This window comes from Prinia subflava, chromosome 1 (genome assembly GCF_021018805.1).
Source record: "Prinia subflava isolate CZ2003 ecotype Zambia chromosome 1, Cam_Psub_1.2, whole genome shotgun sequence".
In the NCBI taxonomy this organism is placed as follows: Eukaryota; Metazoa; Chordata; class Aves; order Passeriformes; family Cisticolidae; genus Prinia; species Prinia subflava.
Window position 1 is genome coordinate 133,544,281 of NC_086247.1, and position 20,897 is coordinate 133,565,177.

Below are 20,897 nucleotides of genomic sequence, written 5' to 3' on the forward strand. Positions count from 1 at the left end.
TAATGATGCCCTGGAGGCCACAGCTGTTCACTTCTCTTTGGAGGACCAAAGCAAAAGGGCATGACCCATGTTACAGAAAAGCTCATTACCAGAACTGGAGCAGGGGCTCAAAGACTGAGCTGACTGGAAAATGAGGTTTCCTCTACTTGGAAGAAATAAAGGTCTATAAAAATGGGGAAAAGAAACTTGGAATGTGCTCTGTTTGGACATACTTGAGGTAGGGACAATTTTCTAGCCGAGTGCCTTGTCAAGCTTATTCTGTCTTGCAAAAGTGAGCCTTTCAGACTGGTAGTAAGACTCCATCTGTTCAGTTTTCCTGGCAGAAAATTAGAGGGTGGGGAGAAGGGGGGCAGGAGGAGGGAGGGATGGTTAGGGCAAAATATCAGTTTCCTCCTGGAGAATGTTACTTCTATGAAAAAGCACGAGGGGGGGTTTTCCATCAGGAAAAACATTGTAGAGGAAAAGCCCATACCTAATCAGCTCTGGAAAAAAAAATGAAAAGGATGAGGGGTTTTTTTTCCATCAGGAAGAACATTGTAGAGGAAAAGTCCATACCTAATCAGCTCTGGAAAAGAGCTTATATACAATAGCTAGTCATAACACATAGTCTTGACCAAGAGGTGATAGTCTTCAAAAACAAACTTTCAGTTTTATATGAGGGGAAAATCTATCCTATGAATACTGACAGTTCTCTTTCATTGGTCTGTAAATAATACTGTCGTCAGATGTCATGAATTCATCATTTCATCATAATAATGAGCAATTATGTTAATAATTGTCTCCAACTGATTCTTGAAACAAACTACTTGCTGTCAGAAAACCTTTATACAGGGACCAGCAGCAACAATCCTGGGCTGTATTTGCAGAACTTAGGAAAGGAGGCATTGCCTCGGATCAGACCAACAAAGCCAAAGTGTCCCACCCATGGTCAGAGCCTCTGGGACATTTTGACACACGCAAGTATCCCTTTCCTCTTAGAAGTGGGAAAACTTATATGGGATTGTTTGGATCTAAACACCAGAGGCTGTGATTACAGGTTTCTGAATAGCTCTTCCTGAAAGGAAATGAAAGGAAAAGAAGTTTTCGAAAGGAAATTTTGATGACATTGCTACAAATACATTACCAGAAAACAAAAAGAAGCAAAACCCAGGCAACATAATCCTCATCCAAATAACAGAATGCACTCTAAAGAGAGATCACCATTAATTGTTAAAACAATAATTAACACAAACAAAATTAGTTATTTCCCAAGCAACACATTTCTTTCCAGAAGGCATGGAGTGCAAACTTAAGAACCTGCAGTCTGTCAGCCAGAGGAAACCCCAAACAAATTAAAGCTCCAGGATGTGGCCCAATGTGCTAGCTAAGCAGTACAATGACATTGTTTCACAGAAACAAAGGCAGCTTAAGACTTTGAGTGACTGACTGCATAGAGCCTTGACACTTCTGCACAAACAGGAGACCAAAATAAGGTTATGTTTGTGCTTGGATGATAAGAGTTAGCAATCACCACTAGAAAAAGGTCCTCCTTAAGCACTCATTCTAATTAATATTTTAATATGATTATTTAAATATTTTTATGCCCTGGATGACTATGATAAAAGTCTGACCACCATAGGCACCTTTCTTGTCTCCACACTTTCCCTAAAGAACCATTTTATTCCATAGTAAAATGGAATTTGACATCAGGCATCACTTAGACATGTAGGCATACTACTTAATCTTGCTGGGATTTAGCTAACATATGGAAATAAAGAGATGTCTAGTTTCTTAACTGTAAGAATTTTATCTATGTTTTGTCTTGTAATCTGAGCCTAAAATAATTGGAACCCCTTGAAAATTTCAAGCAATGTTGAAGTCCACATTACACTGGAGTGATTTTTTTAAAAAAGGTTTTTCACCTCTTGCATTAGCACCTACTCCCTTCTCAAAGAAAACAAAGATTTTCAACTACAGTCATAGCTGCTCATTCGTGCCTTTCGAGGAAAGGTTTATTTCTTCAAATTATGAAACCAATTTTTTTGCTAGCAATGACTGAATTATAAGAACGTAAAAAATGCAGAGTGTATCTTTAGATTAAATTTTAAAATTGTTTTAGATACAGGAGTAGGAAATAACAGCTGCTGAAGAAAGGAATGCCTAGGAGACATTCACCTAGTTGGATGAATGCAAGATCTGCACTCAAAATATTATTTGTTCAGCATGCCATTCTAAATCTCCAAAGCTCTGTAGGAGAAGGCACCTCTTCCCAATCCACATGCTGTGGTGGACAGAATCCAGATGGGTCACTAAAGTGTCTCTGTGGCTTTTGCTGACCAAGGGACTGCCAAGGATTCCATGCCTTTGTGGCAGTGGGATCACGTTTCTGGTGATGAGGCTGTTGCTATTTTGGTAGAGTGACTACTGTCCTCAAAGCAGAAATTGAGGCGGTTCCTCTGCAGGGAGAACCCACTCATGGTGGAGGGAACAGGACTGCTTTTGAGCTTGGGACAATAATATTTCCAAAGTTACTCTTCAGCAGAACTCTGTGTGAAAAGCTCCTTACAAAGGGAGGGGCTGTGCCTAAGGGGGTGGAGAAGTGTGCCTGCTCTGAAAAGCCCAGGGTGGTCTGAGCAGTTTGCAGCACTGCTGGCTTGTGCCCAGGGCTGTGCTTCTCCTCCTGTGCTTTGCCAGCCCAGATGAACTGAACTGTAAGTGGAAGAAACATCACGCTGACACCATAAAGGGCCAGAGAGGGAAGAAAGGGCTCTGGGAATTCTCCCTTATTTGAGAAAATTTGCATTATTCATATCTATGGACACTATGAAGAGTTGCAGCTTGGTCTCAGCAAATGGAGACAGAAGAATAGGGAAATATTCCTGCCTCTTTGGCTTTCAGGTTTGCTTATGGAAACAATGCAGGGGGTACACAGGACCTTCCTCAAAAAAAAAAAAAGATTTTTTTCTGAGCTGTCTGGGGTCTTCTCTTTGATGAGGGGAAGCTTTGACTGATTTAAATAGAGTTTCTCCAGCCATAATGTAATTTTTTGTTGCGACACCTGTGTGGAGTGCAATAAGCAGACAGTTTCACAGATAATGGCCAGGCTTTCCAGCAAAATCTAGAATACAGAAGAAGTACAGAGGACTCAAGAATCCAGCTGCAACTAGATGAGTCACAAATATTCTTTCTCCAACATGGGGCGTGCACACTACCATCATGTGGTGGTATTTCACAGTCATTTGATTGTACCGTGTTTTTTTTCTGAAGGAACAGGCCAGGTCACATTGCCATGAGCTGGCAGGGTGTGGAAAATGCCAAGTCCATGGAGGTCTGACTCATTTTGTGAGTCCAAAAGAGGAGTCTGTGCTGGCTTTGCTTGTGCTTCTTATCATCTAAGTTTCTGTAGGCAGCAGACAACCACGTCATTACTACAAGTTTAGTGTTTGTGAAGGGTTGGGGGTTTTGTGTGTGTTTGTAATTTTGCTTCTACATAACCTTTTGAACAGCAAAGCAAAAGTGTGCTTTGATTCTGGTAATGCAGCCAATTAGAAAAACAAAGAATCAGAGTCCTAAGCTGGTCTTGTTTAGGGTGGACAGCTTTTTGGCCTGATGCTCTCCTTTTAAATATCCAGATCTCTCACTGAACATCAGTGCACGGGCTGAGATTTCGTTGTATACCAACAAAGTATGGTGAAGCCTGGCACAGAAACCTAAGGAGAATTGTTACTTTGAAGGATTTCTTGTGGAGGCCCATAACCTCCTGAAGGATTTCAGGGATGTGCTGTTGTGCTGCCAGCTTGCATGATAATATGTTAATGGATACTACTGCAGCCTGGCCAGCAGGCTGTGATTTGATGTCTGGGTGCAGGACCTGGGTGGGTATATTTCATACATCGTCTGCTTCTCCAGGGAGATGTACTACCAGTGACATTTTGTAAATTAATGCATGGCCATAAGAAAAGCCATTCCCTGTGCTTGAAGAATTCCTGCAGCACTTTAGAAAGACACACTCATAAATAAAATGTAATAATGGCTATCTCCTAATATAGTTCAAGCATATAATTGCAAGAGGGAGTAAAACTAGAAACAGGGTAAGATATTGTTATGTTAAGCTAATAAAAAAGAGGATGACCAGATGAGAGTGAGCAACAATTATCTAATGCAGTATTCCCAGATGGAGAAAAAGGATATTATAGCACATCCCTGGAATGCTACTGTGGATTAAAAAAGAGGGAAAAAAAGACATATCCTGCTACCACCAGAAGGAAATGAAACAGTTCTCAGGAGCAGATGCCATATTAATTACTCTATTTATGTGACAATATTCATCATATAATCATGCAATGGTATTTTAACCACTTTGAGCCTAGCTGCTGAAAGAGTCTGGGCTGCTTAAGCACACTGACAGTAAGCAAGCAAGGCTGTGGCCCAGCAAGACTCTGGTCCAAAGTGGAACTCTGACCTGTCCTCTAGAAGAAGAAAGGTATTTGCTATTATCAGGCAGTTGTTTGCCCCCATAAGATGTCCTTTTCCATTAACCCAATGATAATTCCAACACTGACAATAGATGCACAGACCAAAGGGGTGAAACTTGGACAGAGAACTCTGAAACTTGTCTTGTTGCCTGACACAGTTTTGCTATCTGCTTATCAGGCTGCTGACATCTTCAAAAGGCTGGGCAAGGTCTGCCCTTATGCTGGTTCTGGCCAGGACAGGGTTAATTTTTTGCAGTAGGTGTGAGGGAACATGGCCAGGACACAGGGGTTGTTCTGTACCACCTCACTTCATTGCCAGGAGCAGGGCACAGGGCACAGGGCCAGGAAGAAGGAGCTCCTTCTGGCCTAGAAAATCTGGCAGAGGGAGCTGTCTAATGTTGTCTATTACAGTTTGGGGATGCTTTTTGCCTGTATGAATAATTTATTTTCTTATACCCTCTGTCATTAGTATTTTTGTTGATACTGTTAATTTTCTTATCTCAACCCTTGATCTTTCTTTGCCTTTTATGCCTCCAGTTGGAGGGGAAAGAGGAGCAGTGCATGGCTTTAGTGGGAGTACGAAATGGGAGAATATCATTCCTAAACCATGACATCCCTGTCATTAAGAAGAGCAGATGCTAAACAGACTGGGCATTAATGGACAGTAGTACTTTTGGAGCAGAAGGACATAGAGGGACATTGTCACTGAAAAAATGATCAGTGATTTTCAAATAATATCTTTCTTGCATAAGGAAGGAGTATGTGTCAATTCTACAGCAGGATTCTGATCTTCAAGGCAAAACCATGACATTCTCCCTACTTTGCCAGAGATTATGTTCTGCCATACCAAATAAGAAGATAATTCATCATTAAGGAGGAAGAGTTAAATATATGCTTATCCAACTAATAATCTGATGAATGTCGAGGAAAGAATGATATTTTTATGTCATTGCCTGAAATATCTCACTAGTTACAGTCCCATGACTCCTCTAGAAAAACTAATGTCAGGTTATTTAGCCAAGGCACTGCAAGCAATATAAGTTAAAGACCATCTAATCTAATTACAGTTAGTATTGCATCACCAGTAAACAGTCTGCTATTTGATATACCTTGTATCTTATTATTGTCACTTCTGCACATGTCTTTATCAGAAGCAATTAATCTCATATTCTTGCAACTTCACTGCAAAACTCCTTCCAAAATGTCACACATCCTGTGAGCATTACTAGCAATGAGCCAACATCCTCTGACAGGACATGAGACACTGCACAGTGCTGATTTGCTGCGAAAGTGCTCATACGAGATTCATGCTAGAGACTGGCATAACAAAAAACTGCAGTTTTACTTCCCTCCCACATTGCCCCTTTTCAGTTTCTGGCACCTACACACAGAGGCAGAGAATTGCCACAAAGTCAGAAGCACAGAGTTTTTTCCTTCCTACTTGACACAGGCATAAATAGTTGTACATGCTAAAGTGGTGGAGATGCAGGTCCTGCCCAGATCAGACCAAGCTGGAGAAACCCAATGCTCCCTGCAGAGAGAGAATGCTGCTCACTATGAGTAACACCTGCCAGCTGGTGGAAGGGTGCCCAGCTGACAAGAAGCATCCCATGATCAAAGGAGAAAAGGAAGTAGGTAACATAATACACAGCTGACATCTCATTGTACAGATGTGACTGAATTTTAGTCTGGAAGAATTGTACTTACTTGTACTCACTGGACATCTGACCATATTTTTCCTGTCCTTAATGTGAAACAGTTATTTGCTCTATGGCATGATAGTATCTCTGGTAACTGAAAATCACTAGGAATACTTGTGTGTAGAAATTTTTGGTTTTGATGTTACACATATAACTTCTGACTCATATAAGGACTAACCCAGGGAGCAAACAGCTAATTAACTGTGTATATCTGACCGAATTAGTCATGAGGCAAAATGCTCTTTTTATGTGGGTTTGGGTCAGAGTGTCAGTCATAATTAAACACAAACTGAAGAACAGGCCCTTTTCCAGTGTGGAGACTGGGACCAAAACCATTGTGTCCAGAAGGCAAAGTCCAGCAGTACTCAGGAAAACAGTTTGCTCAGTTTAGCTGTCCTCACCCCACCAAGCACCATGATTTTCCCCTTCAGAATTCAGAAAGATTTTAAAAAATTAGAGTTTAGTTTGAGACTATAAAAACATGTCCACTTATCCATAAATCTGTTTCTCACATTAACTTTTAAAAAAGGCTTTACTACTTTTGGGTTTTTTTTGCAACTGCCATTTCTTGACTGTAGTTTGCTAAGGCAGGTCATGTCTCTGCCATAACACCTCTGCAACATTTAGTCTTGTCCTTTTGCATCATACACCACTTTTTCTTACTCCTTCTGCCACTACACCTGTGACCATCACCTAATCCAACCTAACAGCTAACTCCTGTCCTTCCTGTCCCCACCCTCCCAGCAAGTAGGAGGAAATTTTGTCACCAAGCCTGCCATCTGCTAGCTGCCACAGAGCTACGAAGACAAAGAGAGTCTTGCTGTCTGCTGTAAGGGCCTGAGGTGGGAGAGCTGCTGCCACAAACCCAAAACAAGATGGGGGAAGGGACCCTTAAAAGCTCCCAGGGAAAAGAGCACTTGATCAGCACCAGTGGCCACTCCAGTTCATTAATTACATGGAAAGTGTCTGAGCAGCAGCTTCTCATTTCCTTCAAATGGGTCAGGGACTCTGGTGTATGGTCCCTGCATCACCTACTTAGACTACATTGAACAGGTTTATGTTTCTGGTAGACTCAGTGAGAGCATCAGATCTTTTCCCTCTTACACCTTGCTGCAATAAAGGAATCTCAAAAATAACATGTGGCAGGAAAGTAATTTATTTTAGCTGAATGGATATGAGGTTTCTTTTAATTATCTCTTTTTGCCAATTTGCAGCAGTGTCAGACTCTACATGGATTTTGAACAGAAAGGTCCCAAATAGCTGCAGTCTGCTTAGAAAATGACTGTACACTTGTTCCAGATGATTCCCCCTTTCCCCTACACTACAGCACATTCCCAGCCTTGCCAATATGCTCCCCTTTCGCAAGATGCAGGGTGGGAGCAAACACTATTCAATTCCCTGGCTAGTTCAACCTCCTTCTCTTTTTACACTATAGCACATATTTGTGCAGCATGCAACAACCCAATGAGAACATCTTTTCCAAGTGGTATTTCTTAACGGCATTTGGAGAAAGATTTGTAAGTAACGTTACATGAATTGCAAATAAAAGCCTCCTTAACACACTTCCATGACTTTATTTTCCCCTTCTTTTTTCTTTTTTATACCTCTTTCAGTCTGTATTTTCTTTGATTGAAAGCACTGAAAAATTGTTAAGAAAAGAGTGCTCCTGTCTCCTGACTCTCCAATATGTTTTATTTCTGTTCTTTTAAGTGCTTTGGATCAGGTCCTTGCCCCTGGCACTGTTCCTCCACCCTTGACTTATGTCTAGAATAGTGTCTTCTGGCAAGTTTCTTGCTGCTCACAGGCTGGCTACTGTGTGCAGGGCTCCTGCTTTCCCTGGGTCAAGGCCTTGGGCATCTTGAAACTAGCTTTGGCTTCTCCACTTGGCTGCAATGTTTCTTTTTCAGGCTCCTCACAAAAACAAACCAGGGCTTAATAGTTCTCAATACAGTGCTCCCTTGTTTATTTTCTTCATATGTCTATTCTTTCTTTCCATTCCTGGCCACAAAGAGAAGAAAGCTGGAAGAACATCACTATTGCCAATTTACTACCAATTTTGAGCTGTGAAAGCTGCCAGAGGGAGTGAGGGAATACATCTAGAAGGAACAGATTCATCAACTGGTCTGTTGCTGAACCTTCTGCAATACCTGGGTGTAAATATCCCCAGAAATACAGATACTAGTCCATAGTCCTCTCCCTTCTCTAAGATTTCTCTAAATTTCAGTTCCTCTTGTGCAGAAACCTAAGTAGAGCACAGGGGCTACATGCTGATATCCTATATAACAGTGAGGTCTGAAGGATGAATTAGTCCAGCAAAACAGCAAAATTGTAGGCAGGAGATTATGATCCACAGATAGAGTGATCATGACTACCCTCTACATCCTACAGTACTAAGTACAAAGTTGAGACAAAATAACTTTTCAGTTTTCCTAGAAAATTTTGAGAAAATACTTTTTTTATCCTTGAAATATTATTGAGGAAATGGAAACAAAAAGTACTTGGCTTTAGATTGACTCTATGGTTTCATTCACCTAAGTATGTCACATTTTGGTTGTGGGTGTGTTCATTTTCTTTTAGTCCCTTTAAAGATGCAGATGAATTATGAAAAGTATAAGCAGGAGACACAGCAACCCTCCCTTTAAAAATGTAGACATTTATCAAAGTTTTTGAACATTCCTCACTCCTTCTCAGATAAAAACAAGAGGAAAATAATTTGGCTCACTGCCTTTTTGCAATCCATGTACTTATCTCAGGATTTCCCCTTTGCATGAAGCTGGAATCACGACATCTCCCTTTGCCCATAAAAGCAGTGCATCTAATCTAAGGTGGAAGTTAGACTGTGCCAAAGCTAGGCACCTGCAGAGTGACTCATCCTCTTAGAGGCACACACTTGGCTTAAGGTAGCAATGCTCCACTCCCTACTGATCACTGAGGAAACAGGGCTAAATGGTTCCGATTTAACACTTGAGCTTTAATGGTTAAATTTAAATATGATAAATTTCCCCTTGGTCTTCTGCAATTTTATTATTTTTCTTTATTGTTAAAGACTTGATTTTTCTTGTTTCTAGAATCTGGGCACATACCTTCAAGAAGTCACGATCACAGTCAGATACTCCATCTTCTAAATCAAAGGCAGTGAAGCTATAGTTGAGAGTGTTTCCCTTGGTGGTTTGGATAGTCCAGTTGCAGTGCTCATTTAATGGGTAATTATTTGGAAAATTTAAACTTTCCAATATGCCATGGCTACGATTAACAGTCAGCACTTCATGGCAAACTGAAAAACAAGTGGTAATAGATTATTTTTGTACAGTGTTAAATCCACTATCTCAAAAATTGCTAACTGAAGTTACTTTTAGCATTTCAAGGTGAGAAGTATTTTTATTTAGATTAGAGAAGCCATGCAGAAAGAGAATGGTGACCTAATGAAGAATATATTTTATATGTTTCAACCAAAACTCCAACTATTCAAACTTGAATCTGTCAAGATTATTATGATCTTCTTTTCTGACACTTGCAGACACATCAGTATATATATAACCTATTTTTGGGCAGTCTTCTTTAAATCTAAATACATGGCTATTCATGAAACACATTGTCTTTTTTTGTCTTTTTTTTTTTTTTTAACTAATCATAGAAATGTGCCCTGTCATTTCAAACAATTTGGGGAGGTGCTCAACAAATATTGACTAATAGATAAAAGTGGTTTATTTCAGCTAATTAGGGAAAAATTACAATCCCTGGCTAAAACAACCAATGAAAAGAATGCTACTAGTATTGGGCTTTCTAGCCTCAGGAAGAGAATGTGATAATGAAAACTTTTGAAAACGAGTCATGATTTTCTTTGTGAGACATTCAACAGCATCCTGGCATAAGAATTGGACACTTACCTGGAAGAATAAGAGCTCTCCTCGAAGAGCAGAGAAAATGAAAAGAAACTAAACTAGATAAAGAACAAAACTACAGTTATGACATTAGGTCAGTGAGTCTCATTTTCTTGTATCCACCTTTCCCTAAAGACAGAAGAATATCTGTGTGGGTAATCCCTTGTCTGGAGAGAGCATACAATGTGTATTGGGAGCAGAGCAGTGTAATTAATGCACAGGAGAGTGGGCAGGAGGCAGGGAGCACACCAGGCTGTTTGAATTGTGCAGCAAATCTGCAGTGTTTGAACAGCAGAAATAGCTGAGATTCACTTGCATAACTGTTCTATTGTCTGTCACCACAGATAGTACTCCTGCCTCCTGCACATTCTTTATTCTATCCAAACGATTTAAAGGTCTGTGTTTTCAGTATTTCAAAATGCTTGGGATACAGCCAAAGGTCAGGTCAGGTGCAGTGGAATGCAGTGGGGCTGGCCTGCAAAGCTACACTGAGCATATGACTTTTTGAAAGGGCAGGACAAAGAGCACAAAATGAGTTTTGAAGAATGCAAGATGGGTAAAATCTGCTACCCCCTGCCATCAGGATTTTATTAGAAACATATCAGGCACAAAGGTGCCTTTGAATGGTAACTTGATACTATCTTTTCCTTTGCAACATTTTCCAATTAATCATTAAATTTCTTTCATGTACACATAAATGTATCTAGTATCTAAGCATCCTTATTTTACAACATACTGACTACATAATTCTAATTTTTAGACAAGCCATTAAAAGCTTCTTCTGATGCATCTTCAGGAATTAAATATGAATGTAAATCACATTATCCGATAGCTCAGGTTCTACATCTGAGTGCTTTGAAAGTGCTCTTTCTGTTTAATTAATGAAAGGCAAAGGGAACCTTCTCTAATATATCCTCTTGACATTGCAGTCTGGAAAGTACATGGTAGATGAATGTGTAGTGATATCTGTAAGGAGTGAGGGAGCCAAGGCTCCCTCCCTCTTCTAATTACTATGTGTGTCACGTGTGGATGAATAGCTCTGTTTCTTCATAATCCATTTACTATTGTCCAAACCTAGGACAACTTCATGTCTATAAACCTTGTCACTTGGGCATTTAGAGGACACAAGGATGCTTTCAAATCACTTTGTCTGTGATGAAATTACATATTTTCCAATGTGTATTTAACTGTAAAAAAAAAATAAAGTGTATAAAGAGAAAAATAAAAATCAGGATTATATTCAAGATTATGACTAGAAATAAAACATTATTTGTCATGTGTCTTCTTGTATTTTTCTCCAAATGCTATTATTCTGATATTTCTGGGATAGTACTATTTTACAAAAAAAATGTTTGCAAGAAAAGTATTACCCTTATCACAAGATATAAAAGATTGAAACTTTTTAAAATGTTCCCAATAGGCTAAATTATCCCAAGCACCCACAATGATGCAGTCTGGCTGGCAGAAACTCAAGTATCCTTTGTCATCCTGTCTCAAAAGCAGCTCTAAGATCAGAGAATCTTGCTGCATCTGCCTTTTCTTTTAAAAATTCAGGAGCCTGAAGGAGCAGAAGACCAAAAACAGTAAAATCCACCAGGTTATGGACTTACAGCATTTGTCATTCCGAGTAAATCTGGAGTGGTAAGTGCCACTGGTGCAGTGGAAATAGAGCCACCTTACTAGCTTTCTCCTAAGGAGGACATGACCTCCATCACAGGTAGATGGGCAGATAATTTTTAGCTCTCTGTGTTCTGTAACTGTACCAGTCTAGAAAATCTGGGTCTTTGGTATGCTCTAGACATTTTACTGTGCTGATAAATATGTAAGATGGGCTGTAAGCAGTTTCACAGACAACATGAGCTAGAAACATGAGTAGCAACATCTCATCTTCCTTTACTTACCCTGTTTGTATTTGGCTAAGAAACCTCCACCTTGCAGACTGTTGTCTGTCCTTAGTTTTACGTACACGCTGTCTCCACTAGAATGGATTGTTTGTGGTATCTGATCCCCACAAAATTTACCTAGCTGGCTAGCATTGCTGCTGTTACCATCATATATCTAAAAAAAAAACCCCAAAACAAAAAAGAAAAATTAAAAGATAATAAAGCTGATGACAATACAAATCTGATTAAGTTCTCCCTGACAAATGTCTGTTTAGGGAAATGTTACTGAGTATACAAGAGGTTAAATTCCATTTCTGCTTAGAGGAAGCCTGGCAGGCATTTCAGAAATAAGCAAAAACAGGAAGCCAGTAACTGAATACTAGTGGGTTTTTAGGGGCTTAGTCACCAAGAGGGGAACACGGCATTCCATTTTAATTTTATTAAAAACATTCAAATCATTTATGCGACAATTCAAATATGAAATTTGGGATTAACAATATGGTTATCAACACCATTGTGCTTAGTTCCACATAATTTAGTAAGAAAGCATACTAAAGCCTTGGTTCAAAACACAGAAAATTCAAAAGATACAGATTCTTCTTTCTATCGAACAGATTCTTTCTATCTAGACATAAATGCCTTTCTTACCAGCAGCTACACAAACTCTACTGTCTTGCCTCTCATGGCTCTGAGAGATGAAGGTAGCACATCAACATGGACCTTTCCTGTTCTGAGCCTGTTCACTGAGGAATATTTGAAAACCAAGGCCCTGTGTTTTTCCTGGCCTTTGTACTCAGCATACTCATCTGCCTCCTGTGGAGCAAAGCGTCCCAGGGCACCTACCGCAAGGTAATCAAAGTTGCACTTCTGGTGGTACTCGAGATGGAACTGCTCAAACTGGATTTCAAATGGACTTCCTCGGCTTCCTTTGAGCAGCCAGTAGCACTCTGAATTTTGGTAATATGGCAGAGGGTAATTGGGAGACATGAAGATGCCAGAAGATGTTATGAAAGTCCCACCACAACCTGAAAATAGCAGAGAAAGCAAATCAACATTTCACAACTGGAAGAGTAGAGAATTAAACCTGGTGTGTGCAATTCTCACTACTGAGCTCCTTCACATACCCTGAACATCTTCAGTAGTGCCCCAAAAATTTGCATCCAGCCATCAACGTTATAAGCAGAAGAGAGCCCATAGCAAAAAGAAGTATTAACTATCTAATTTAAAGGGTGCTTCTGATAGAGAAGAATTAGTAACTAGAAACCTCTTCATTAAATTCTTAATTACTGCTTTCTTAAACATAAGAGAAAATTGAAGCTACTTTATATCTAGGGAATAGCATGCTCTTCTCTGTGGTAAAAGAGAAAGCCCAAGGATCAAGAAATACCCTTGATCTTAACAACATGAATACATGTCACTATATAATTAGCAGACAGACTTTAGAAGACTGGAAGCAGAAAAATTGTGGGGGAAAAGGTGAGAAAATGAAATACAAACAAAGGATCAAAAATAAGCTGTGTAAAATAGTTCTATACTTGATGCAGTCATTTTACCTGCTGAGGTGCCATCCCACTCTGCTGAAAATCCCTTTCTTGTGCCAAATACATCACTTACAAACTTTATCCACAGCTTGTTACCATGAGAGATTATAACAGGAGGCAGGTCTGTACCACAGTATTTTCCAAGAGGAGGAGAAGTTTCATAGCCTCCATCTCTAGAATGGTAAAGAAGAAAAACTTTTGGTCAAAGAAAGATACCATGAGAAATGCGAGCAAATCAAAAATCTTACGATTCTTTCAGGCCTGGGAAAGACTAATCCTGGCTCTTCATCTTCAACAGAAATACTGCTACCAAATACTGAGTTTTGCTGTTTGCAGTAATAAGCTTTACACAACCACCTGCTTGCTGGGTATGTCACTCTCTCATCTCAGCAGCCTGTGAGTGTGTCAACACAAAGCTTGAGAAGTGTCTCAGGCAGACTATATTCACTATACAAGATGATGATCCTTGGGGCAACCAAAGGTAATATTCTAATTTGAAGTAGTAATTTTCTCACTCCTCACTGTTTAGCCTGGTGCAAACCTAGATGAGCTGACTTATTTTTTTAAAAAAAAAAAGTTTATTTGCCACCACACAAATAGGAATTAATTTCTGAATTCATTTCACTGATGCGATGCACATTTTGAAATATTTTTCTTAGTCTTCAGAATTGGTTCTACAACCACTTATTTTCCTGCTTTTAAATTAAGTAATATTTCCAGTAACATTTTTTAACACTGTAATCAGGATTCACAGCTAATGTTCTGGTTTGCCTCCTGCAGATGCCTTATGGGAACAAAAAAAGAGGGATACAACCTGTTTATCAATTGCTTCCTGACCTTGTCTTTAAGCTCTCCCATACTACAAACAACAGGTCAGTAGGACAATAACAGATAATTTATAATCAGTATATGGGTGTGATCTTGCTACAATGCTTTTTAAGTTGACAGGAATACTTTCAATGGCATGTTCACAGGTTTACGCTGCTTTTGAGAAAAAATTTCTACTTAGCCTTTGCCACTGTTTTCTTGTCATTCTCTCAGCTTAAACTGCTTGCTGGTGTCTCATGTTACTGGCAGTTGAAGAAATGTGCCAGAATCTCTGCTCACTTGCATCTTGGCCACTGCAGCTGTGGTCACATGAACAATTTTCTTTGTTGACTGAATGCAGTTTATCAGAAGACACCTCAGAACAAGAAACGAGAGTGGCATGTCATCTAAGACTTGTCTGACTACCCTATTTAACAGTATCAGGTTTGAAGGCATTCTATAAATCCAGTTATGGCAGCAGCAATGGGCTGAGTTGCACTTAAAGGGTTCTGTCCATATCTTAAAACCTGTTTAATGCTGCTGAACTCCTCACAGTGAAAACAGAGTTAGATTTATGCAATAAATAAATGTTTTCAGTTCCTAGGGTGAAAAAGTAAAAAAAAAAAAAAAAATCACCCTGGTTAAAATTTGGGTCACCCCAAATTAAAGTGTTAATTGTTAAAATAAAGTTAGATTAAATTTAATATTAGATTGTTTTTCTAAAAAGAAAAAGAAAAATAAAAGCTTTACTTAGAAAATATTGAGAAAGCTTTTCAGGTTTTCGCAACTTTCTCCAGCTGGTGCGTGCATCTGAAGAGCCCAGCTAATTCAGATGGAATTCAGAATCTCAACACTGCAACTTCAGCAGGCAGTCTTTTGTTTGTTTTTAAAAAGAAGATACTATTTACCAAGGAATAATCCATACAGAATATCTGGCAAAATGTTCAGGATGAGATTTATCATGGTGCTCAATGAGGTAATGGAAACTCTTAGCATGCTCAGACTGAAAAAACACACTGCATTCTTCAGATATGGTTCACCCAGAGAGCTGGCTCATGAGGACAGGAATGGCTGCACCAACGCTGCAAAGTGCAAATCCATCTGCAGCCACACAGCAGAAAGGATATGTGCTTGGTGCTGCTCTACTCTAAGCAGTTATCCTTCCTGCAAATATTATTTTCTGCTATTTGTCTCTGTCCTGTAAATTTTCTAGAAATCACTAGGTTAGCATCTTAAGTTTTATGGTGATGCCACTATAGAAAAATATAGCAGATTATTTACATGTTCCTCTTGTTACCTCCCAGAGTAGCTGCTGTCTAAAGACTATAAATGAATATAGACTATAGACTATAGACTGTAGACTATAGACTATAGACTATAGACTATAGACTATAGACTATATAGAATATAGAATATAGAATATAGAATATAGAATATAGAATATAGAATATAGAATATAGAATATAGAATATAGAATATAGAATATAGAATATAGAATATAGAATAGCTTGGGTTGGAAGAGGCATTTAAGAGTCATCTATGCCACCCAACTCTGCAAGGAACAGGGACATCTCCAAATAGATCAAATTGCTCAGAGCCTCATCCAGCCTGATCTTGAACATTTCCAGGGATGGGCATTAGCTACTTCTATGGGCAACCTGTTGCAGTGCCTTATTACCCTCATTGTAAAAAGTTTCATCTGAACAATCCAAACTCTGTCAGCCTGTCTTCATTTGAGAGCCCTCTGATTTTCTTCATGGCCCTCCTTTGAACTTGCTCCAAGAGGTCAGTGTCCTTATGCTGGGTCCTGGAGCTGGATGTAACATTCCAGGTGGGGTCGGTCTCACCAGGGCAGAACACAGGGGCAGAATCCCCTCCCTTGGCCTGCTGCCCATGCTGCTTTTGGTGCAGCCCAGCATACATTTGGCTTTCTGGGCCGCAAGGGCACATTGCCAGATCCTCTCTGATTTTTCATCCACCAGCACCCTCAAGTCCTTCTCCACCAGGCTGCTCTTGATCTGTTCACTTTCCAGACTGTATTGATACTGAGAGTTTCTCCAAACCAGGAGCAGGACCTTGTACTTGGCCTTGTTGAACCTCATGAGGTTCACATGGGCCAATTGGTCAAGCTTCTCCAGGTCCCTCTGGATGGCATCCTGTCCTTCAGGTGTGTCAGCTGCACCACTCAGCTTGGTGTCATCTGCACACTTGCTGAGGGTGCACTTGGTCCCACTGTCTGTGTCATTAATGAAGATATTAACACTGATCCCAGTACAGATCCCTGAGGGATCACTTGTCAAGATCTCTGCACATCAAGCCATTGACCGCTACCCTCTGGATGTGAGAATCCAGTTGATTCCTCATCTCCCAAACCATCCACCCATCCAATCTATCTCTCTCCAATCTAGTGAGAGGAATGTTGTGGGGGACTATTCAAAAGCTTTACAGAAGTCCACACAGATGACATTTGTAGCTGTTCACTCATCTACTGATATAGTCATTCCATGACAGAAGGCCACTGGGTTGGTCAGGAATGCCCTTGGTGAAGTCATGCTGGCTGTTTCCAGCCACCCCTCTGTCTTCCATGTGCCTTAGGCGAGCTTCTAGGAGGATCTGTCCCATGATATTCCCAGGCACAGAAGTGAGGCATACAGGTAAGTAGTTCCCAGGGTCCTCTTTTTTACCCTTTTTAAGAAGGGGTACAATGTTTCCTCTTTACCAGTCACCTGGAACTTCACCTGACTGCCACAACTTCTCAAATATCATGGAGAATATGTCACAAAACAGACAATAAAACTCTTTGTTTCTGCACTCAGGAAAACAACCCAAATGCAGTGCATGGGAACACAGTCCACACAGTCCACTTGCCCTCAGAACTGAAATTTATCGAGTGGGAAAGCTGACAACAGAGCAGGATGAGAAGAAGAGAATATATCCTTTAAAGCTCTCCAGGAAGTCTTTTTCCCACATTGGCAGCAATGTGTATAGTTAAAACGAAAGATCCTGGACATACTTAAGAGGGTTTGGACAATGTACATGGTAATCAGTACTAAGGACAAGAGAAATAATTATCCTTGCCTGATTTCTACATAATCCTCAGTGCAGCGTTGATTCCCTTCCAAGGCGAAGTCGGTGAAGTTCAGCACGATCTGTCTGTTCATTCCCACTGAGATGGTGTAGATGCACTCTGTCCGCACAGGGTAGTTATTGGGGTAGTTTGGAGAGTTGAGCACGCCAGTTTCAGAAGTGTAGTTGTGAGAGCAAACTTTAAAAAGAAAAGAAACAAAGATGAATTAATGTCGTATGTCTGCTAAATTAACAGGAAATTTCTATTTTCAACAGGCAGAGGAGCAAACATCCTGTGTTCCTGTGCATTACAACTCTTCCTGGACACATCTTCCTGCTGAACGTCAACAGTATAAACTAAAACCAGAATCCAGCTGTTTCATGGTATTTCTTAAATTTGAATTGATTTGTTCAGCTTTTACCAGAGCACTGTGTCTGTAATAAATAGGCAACATAAAAGCAGTTTCATCTGCCTAGTTGGCTTTGTCCAAAAGCCCAAGTAAGCAGAGAAAGGAAACTGAAAGGGATGTCTTGCTGAACACAAAAGGTAGGATTCCTGAATTTCTGAAAAGCAGTGATGATGGAAACTAAATATATTTTCTAGCTATGAGGAAAAGTTACATTATTGTTAAGCATTCCCCACGGTCAAACCTGTTGGAGGGAATTTTATATTTAAATTTCTTTTCCCATTTTCTGGGCCATAAGTGACAATAAATTGGAAAGTGGTATAATCCTTAAAATTTGAGGATAAAAGGGTTTTATTTAAGGTCTTATATTTAACTACTTTTTTTTTTTTTTTCTTTTTTTTTTTTTTTTTTGAGCCATGTACAAACTGGGAAGATGAAAATGGTGTACACTAATACTGAGGTAGAACCTAAGCAATAATTAAAAATAAGCTCTTTTCAAAATACAGAAAAAAGGACTAGGAATAAAATATTTGCTATGAAATAGTATGAAACTAGAAGAATTGTTCTATGTTAGTTGATCATAGTCAATGAGTAAAGTTTGTGATATGGCTGCAAAAAGGGCAAGAAGAAATGTGAACTGTGCCAGGTGTTTTTAGGCAAAACAGGACATCCTGATGCCACTGCACAAGGCAATAGTGACGTCACCTGGAAAAATGTGGATAACCATGGTCACTGGTATTCTGAAAATCAAATGAGAACAAGTAAGACAGAGGTTGTGGAGATTGCAGGAAATTGGTAGATTGGGAAGCAAGAGATACCAGAAGAGCTTGATTTGTTTCACTTAGCAAGTGCAGATAAACATCAAGAAGCAAGAAGAAAGGAAAATCAGAACACATTCTTAACCACAAGACAAGTTTTAAAGTTAAAAATGTCCATGAGTACATATACATAGAAATTGGGAGAAAGTTTCTACTAGGAAATAAGTTTCTAGAGCAATGATCCAATCAGCATATGCAGATGCAGAAAGAAGAAAACAGTCCACTGGTTCTTAAGATACAGTTTGATTAATTTAAGTAGGGGTTCATTATGTAGCTTTAAAAAAAAAAAAGGACAGAGGGAGTGGCATAAAATTGTGGACTGGATTTGATAACCCTGGGGACTCATTCTGGTCCCCCATTTCCCCATTTCAGGTCCTACAGGTTGCAAATATAAGAAATTAAATATTTCCTACCAAATAGGCAGGTTTAGACTAATTATAAATAGAACTGAGAGAGCAAGCCAAATATTATGTTCAACTACACTCATGGTGTAAGATGGTTGCCACAGATCTCTGAGATCTGCTTTCCACCAAAGCACAGCTGCAGTGTAGCAATGTTTATGCTTAACTCTTTAACTGCATAACAATTTAGGAGGAAGCGATGGAGCTATACTCCAGGCCCTTCATGTCTAAGGTTGGTCATTTCCATGCCTGTTCTCTAGCCATGCTAACTACTAAAACACTTTTGCTTTTAATGCTGTATTTTTAATAGTGTTTTTTTGCATTCTGGGTCACCTGGAAGGCCTCTGTTGCAAACATTTTCTGTGGGATAAATACTCCCAAAGCTAGCTCCCAGACTCATGATCCTAATTCATCATGGGGAGAACAGAGAAACAGGACACAGAAAAAGGTCAATAATTTTCTGCTATTGGCTTGAGTTTGGTATTGACGAATCAAAAGGGTTTCATGCACCACTTTACCTAAAATCATTATCTGTGCAAGTCTTTATCTAGAATTTTAGTAATTTATGTGTTCCATTACAGGTATGCTTTAATGTAAGCATGTAACAAACAGGTTAGCCCTGGTCACCATAAGAGCCTTGTGTTGTTCAGTAAATCCTCATAATGCCCTGGCTGTGCTGCCAGCTCCCATGGTGTTTTGTGATATGCAGGGCTTATCATCAAACCCCAGATCCTCCAGTCTTATGTTGTCTTGAGAATGATGACTGAAGGGTTAGAAATCTGACTTAGAAATGTGACCCAAGTTTTCCTAACAGACCACTTCAGAGAAAACAGTAAAAGATTAAAAAGAAAATGTGTGTATATTTATTAGGTTACTTATTTTAGCTAATTATTTCCTCCTACTTTTGGAGGGATAGGTGTCTGACTTGTGCATACTTAATGATTAGAGCTCTTGCAATACTGTAATTACTCTCTCAGAGCCTGATACAAAGAATATCAGCTTTCAACCTGTAGAATATTAAAACTGGTGTAGCAGATAAGAACCCTTACAGTAAAAATAGCACTACAGAAGCCAATTTTTTTTAATCTGCCCTTTTAATAACAATTTCCACAGAACTGTCCAGGTTTCCTCCCTCCCCAAAGTTTTTCTTCCTGGGAGGAGCCCAGATAGAAACTTATATCCCAAGTGTGCTGTTTTAAACTGGATGCTCTGTACTGCTTTATATTTCAGTTAACAGTCTTCTTCATGAGCTAAGGGATAATGAACACAGAGGATGGAACAGTGGCTGCCTTATAAATGTTAGACTTCTGGCTACAGTGAAATAAATCCAAGTATAGATGGAGTATGCTGGCTGCTATGAGGATTTAGAAAAGCATAGATGAACCCATGTTTTTTGACAGCCAGCTGTTTTCTGGTAACTGGATTAATTCATGATGTTCTACTTTCCACAGGAGACCTGGCACTCCCCTTTAGCACTCACCTCACTAACAACATTTGAGGGTGTGCTTGGGCAATGACAGACCCTTCAGTGAACACTTAGCAAAGTTAGCAGGAAAAAACGTACTTTGACTCCTTTGCCAAAGTTCAGAATGCAGTCTAATGGCATATGTGATTGTTATATGTCTGGAAAAAACATTAATTCAGTTTAGTTGGAAGACACTTATTACAGCTCATGAAAAACAGAAAGAGGCGATTGTTGAGGACAATAACACATCTTGCTTTGCCCAGAGTATGAAGTTTTGAAAGCTATTTAATCTGCCTTCTGATGTTAGCACTGAATGTGTTGGCTTTTCTGAAAAAAATGCCATAAATGGCAGTAACCCACAGTAATAGCCAACAGCAGAGAAAAATGCCAGATTTTCTACTGTTCACTCATGCAATCATGCATCATGTAGAAAATTATATCCATGTTTTTCCCCTAAAGAGATACCAATCACTT

General features: G+C 39.5%; 1 protein-coding gene across 1 annotated transcript in view; it reads right to left on the reverse strand.

The window, feature by feature from the left end:
- The window catches only part of CUBN (cubilin), a 142,219-nt gene that overhangs the window by 89,252 nt on the left and 32,070 nt on the right, over positions 1-20,897 (reverse strand). The window contains exons 23-27 of the mRNA XM_063413067.1: positions 17,345-17,531; positions 13,472-13,632; positions 12,762-12,943; positions 11,937-12,093; positions 9,238-9,428 (exon numbers count right to left, since the gene is read on the reverse strand). Of these exons, the coding sequence (XP_063269137.1) occupies positions 9,238-9,428; positions 11,937-12,093; positions 12,762-12,943; positions 13,472-13,632; positions 17,345-17,531 (878 nt within the window). The remainder of the gene's footprint in view (positions 1-9,237; positions 9,429-11,936; positions 12,094-12,761; positions 12,944-13,471; positions 13,633-17,344; positions 17,532-20,897) is intronic.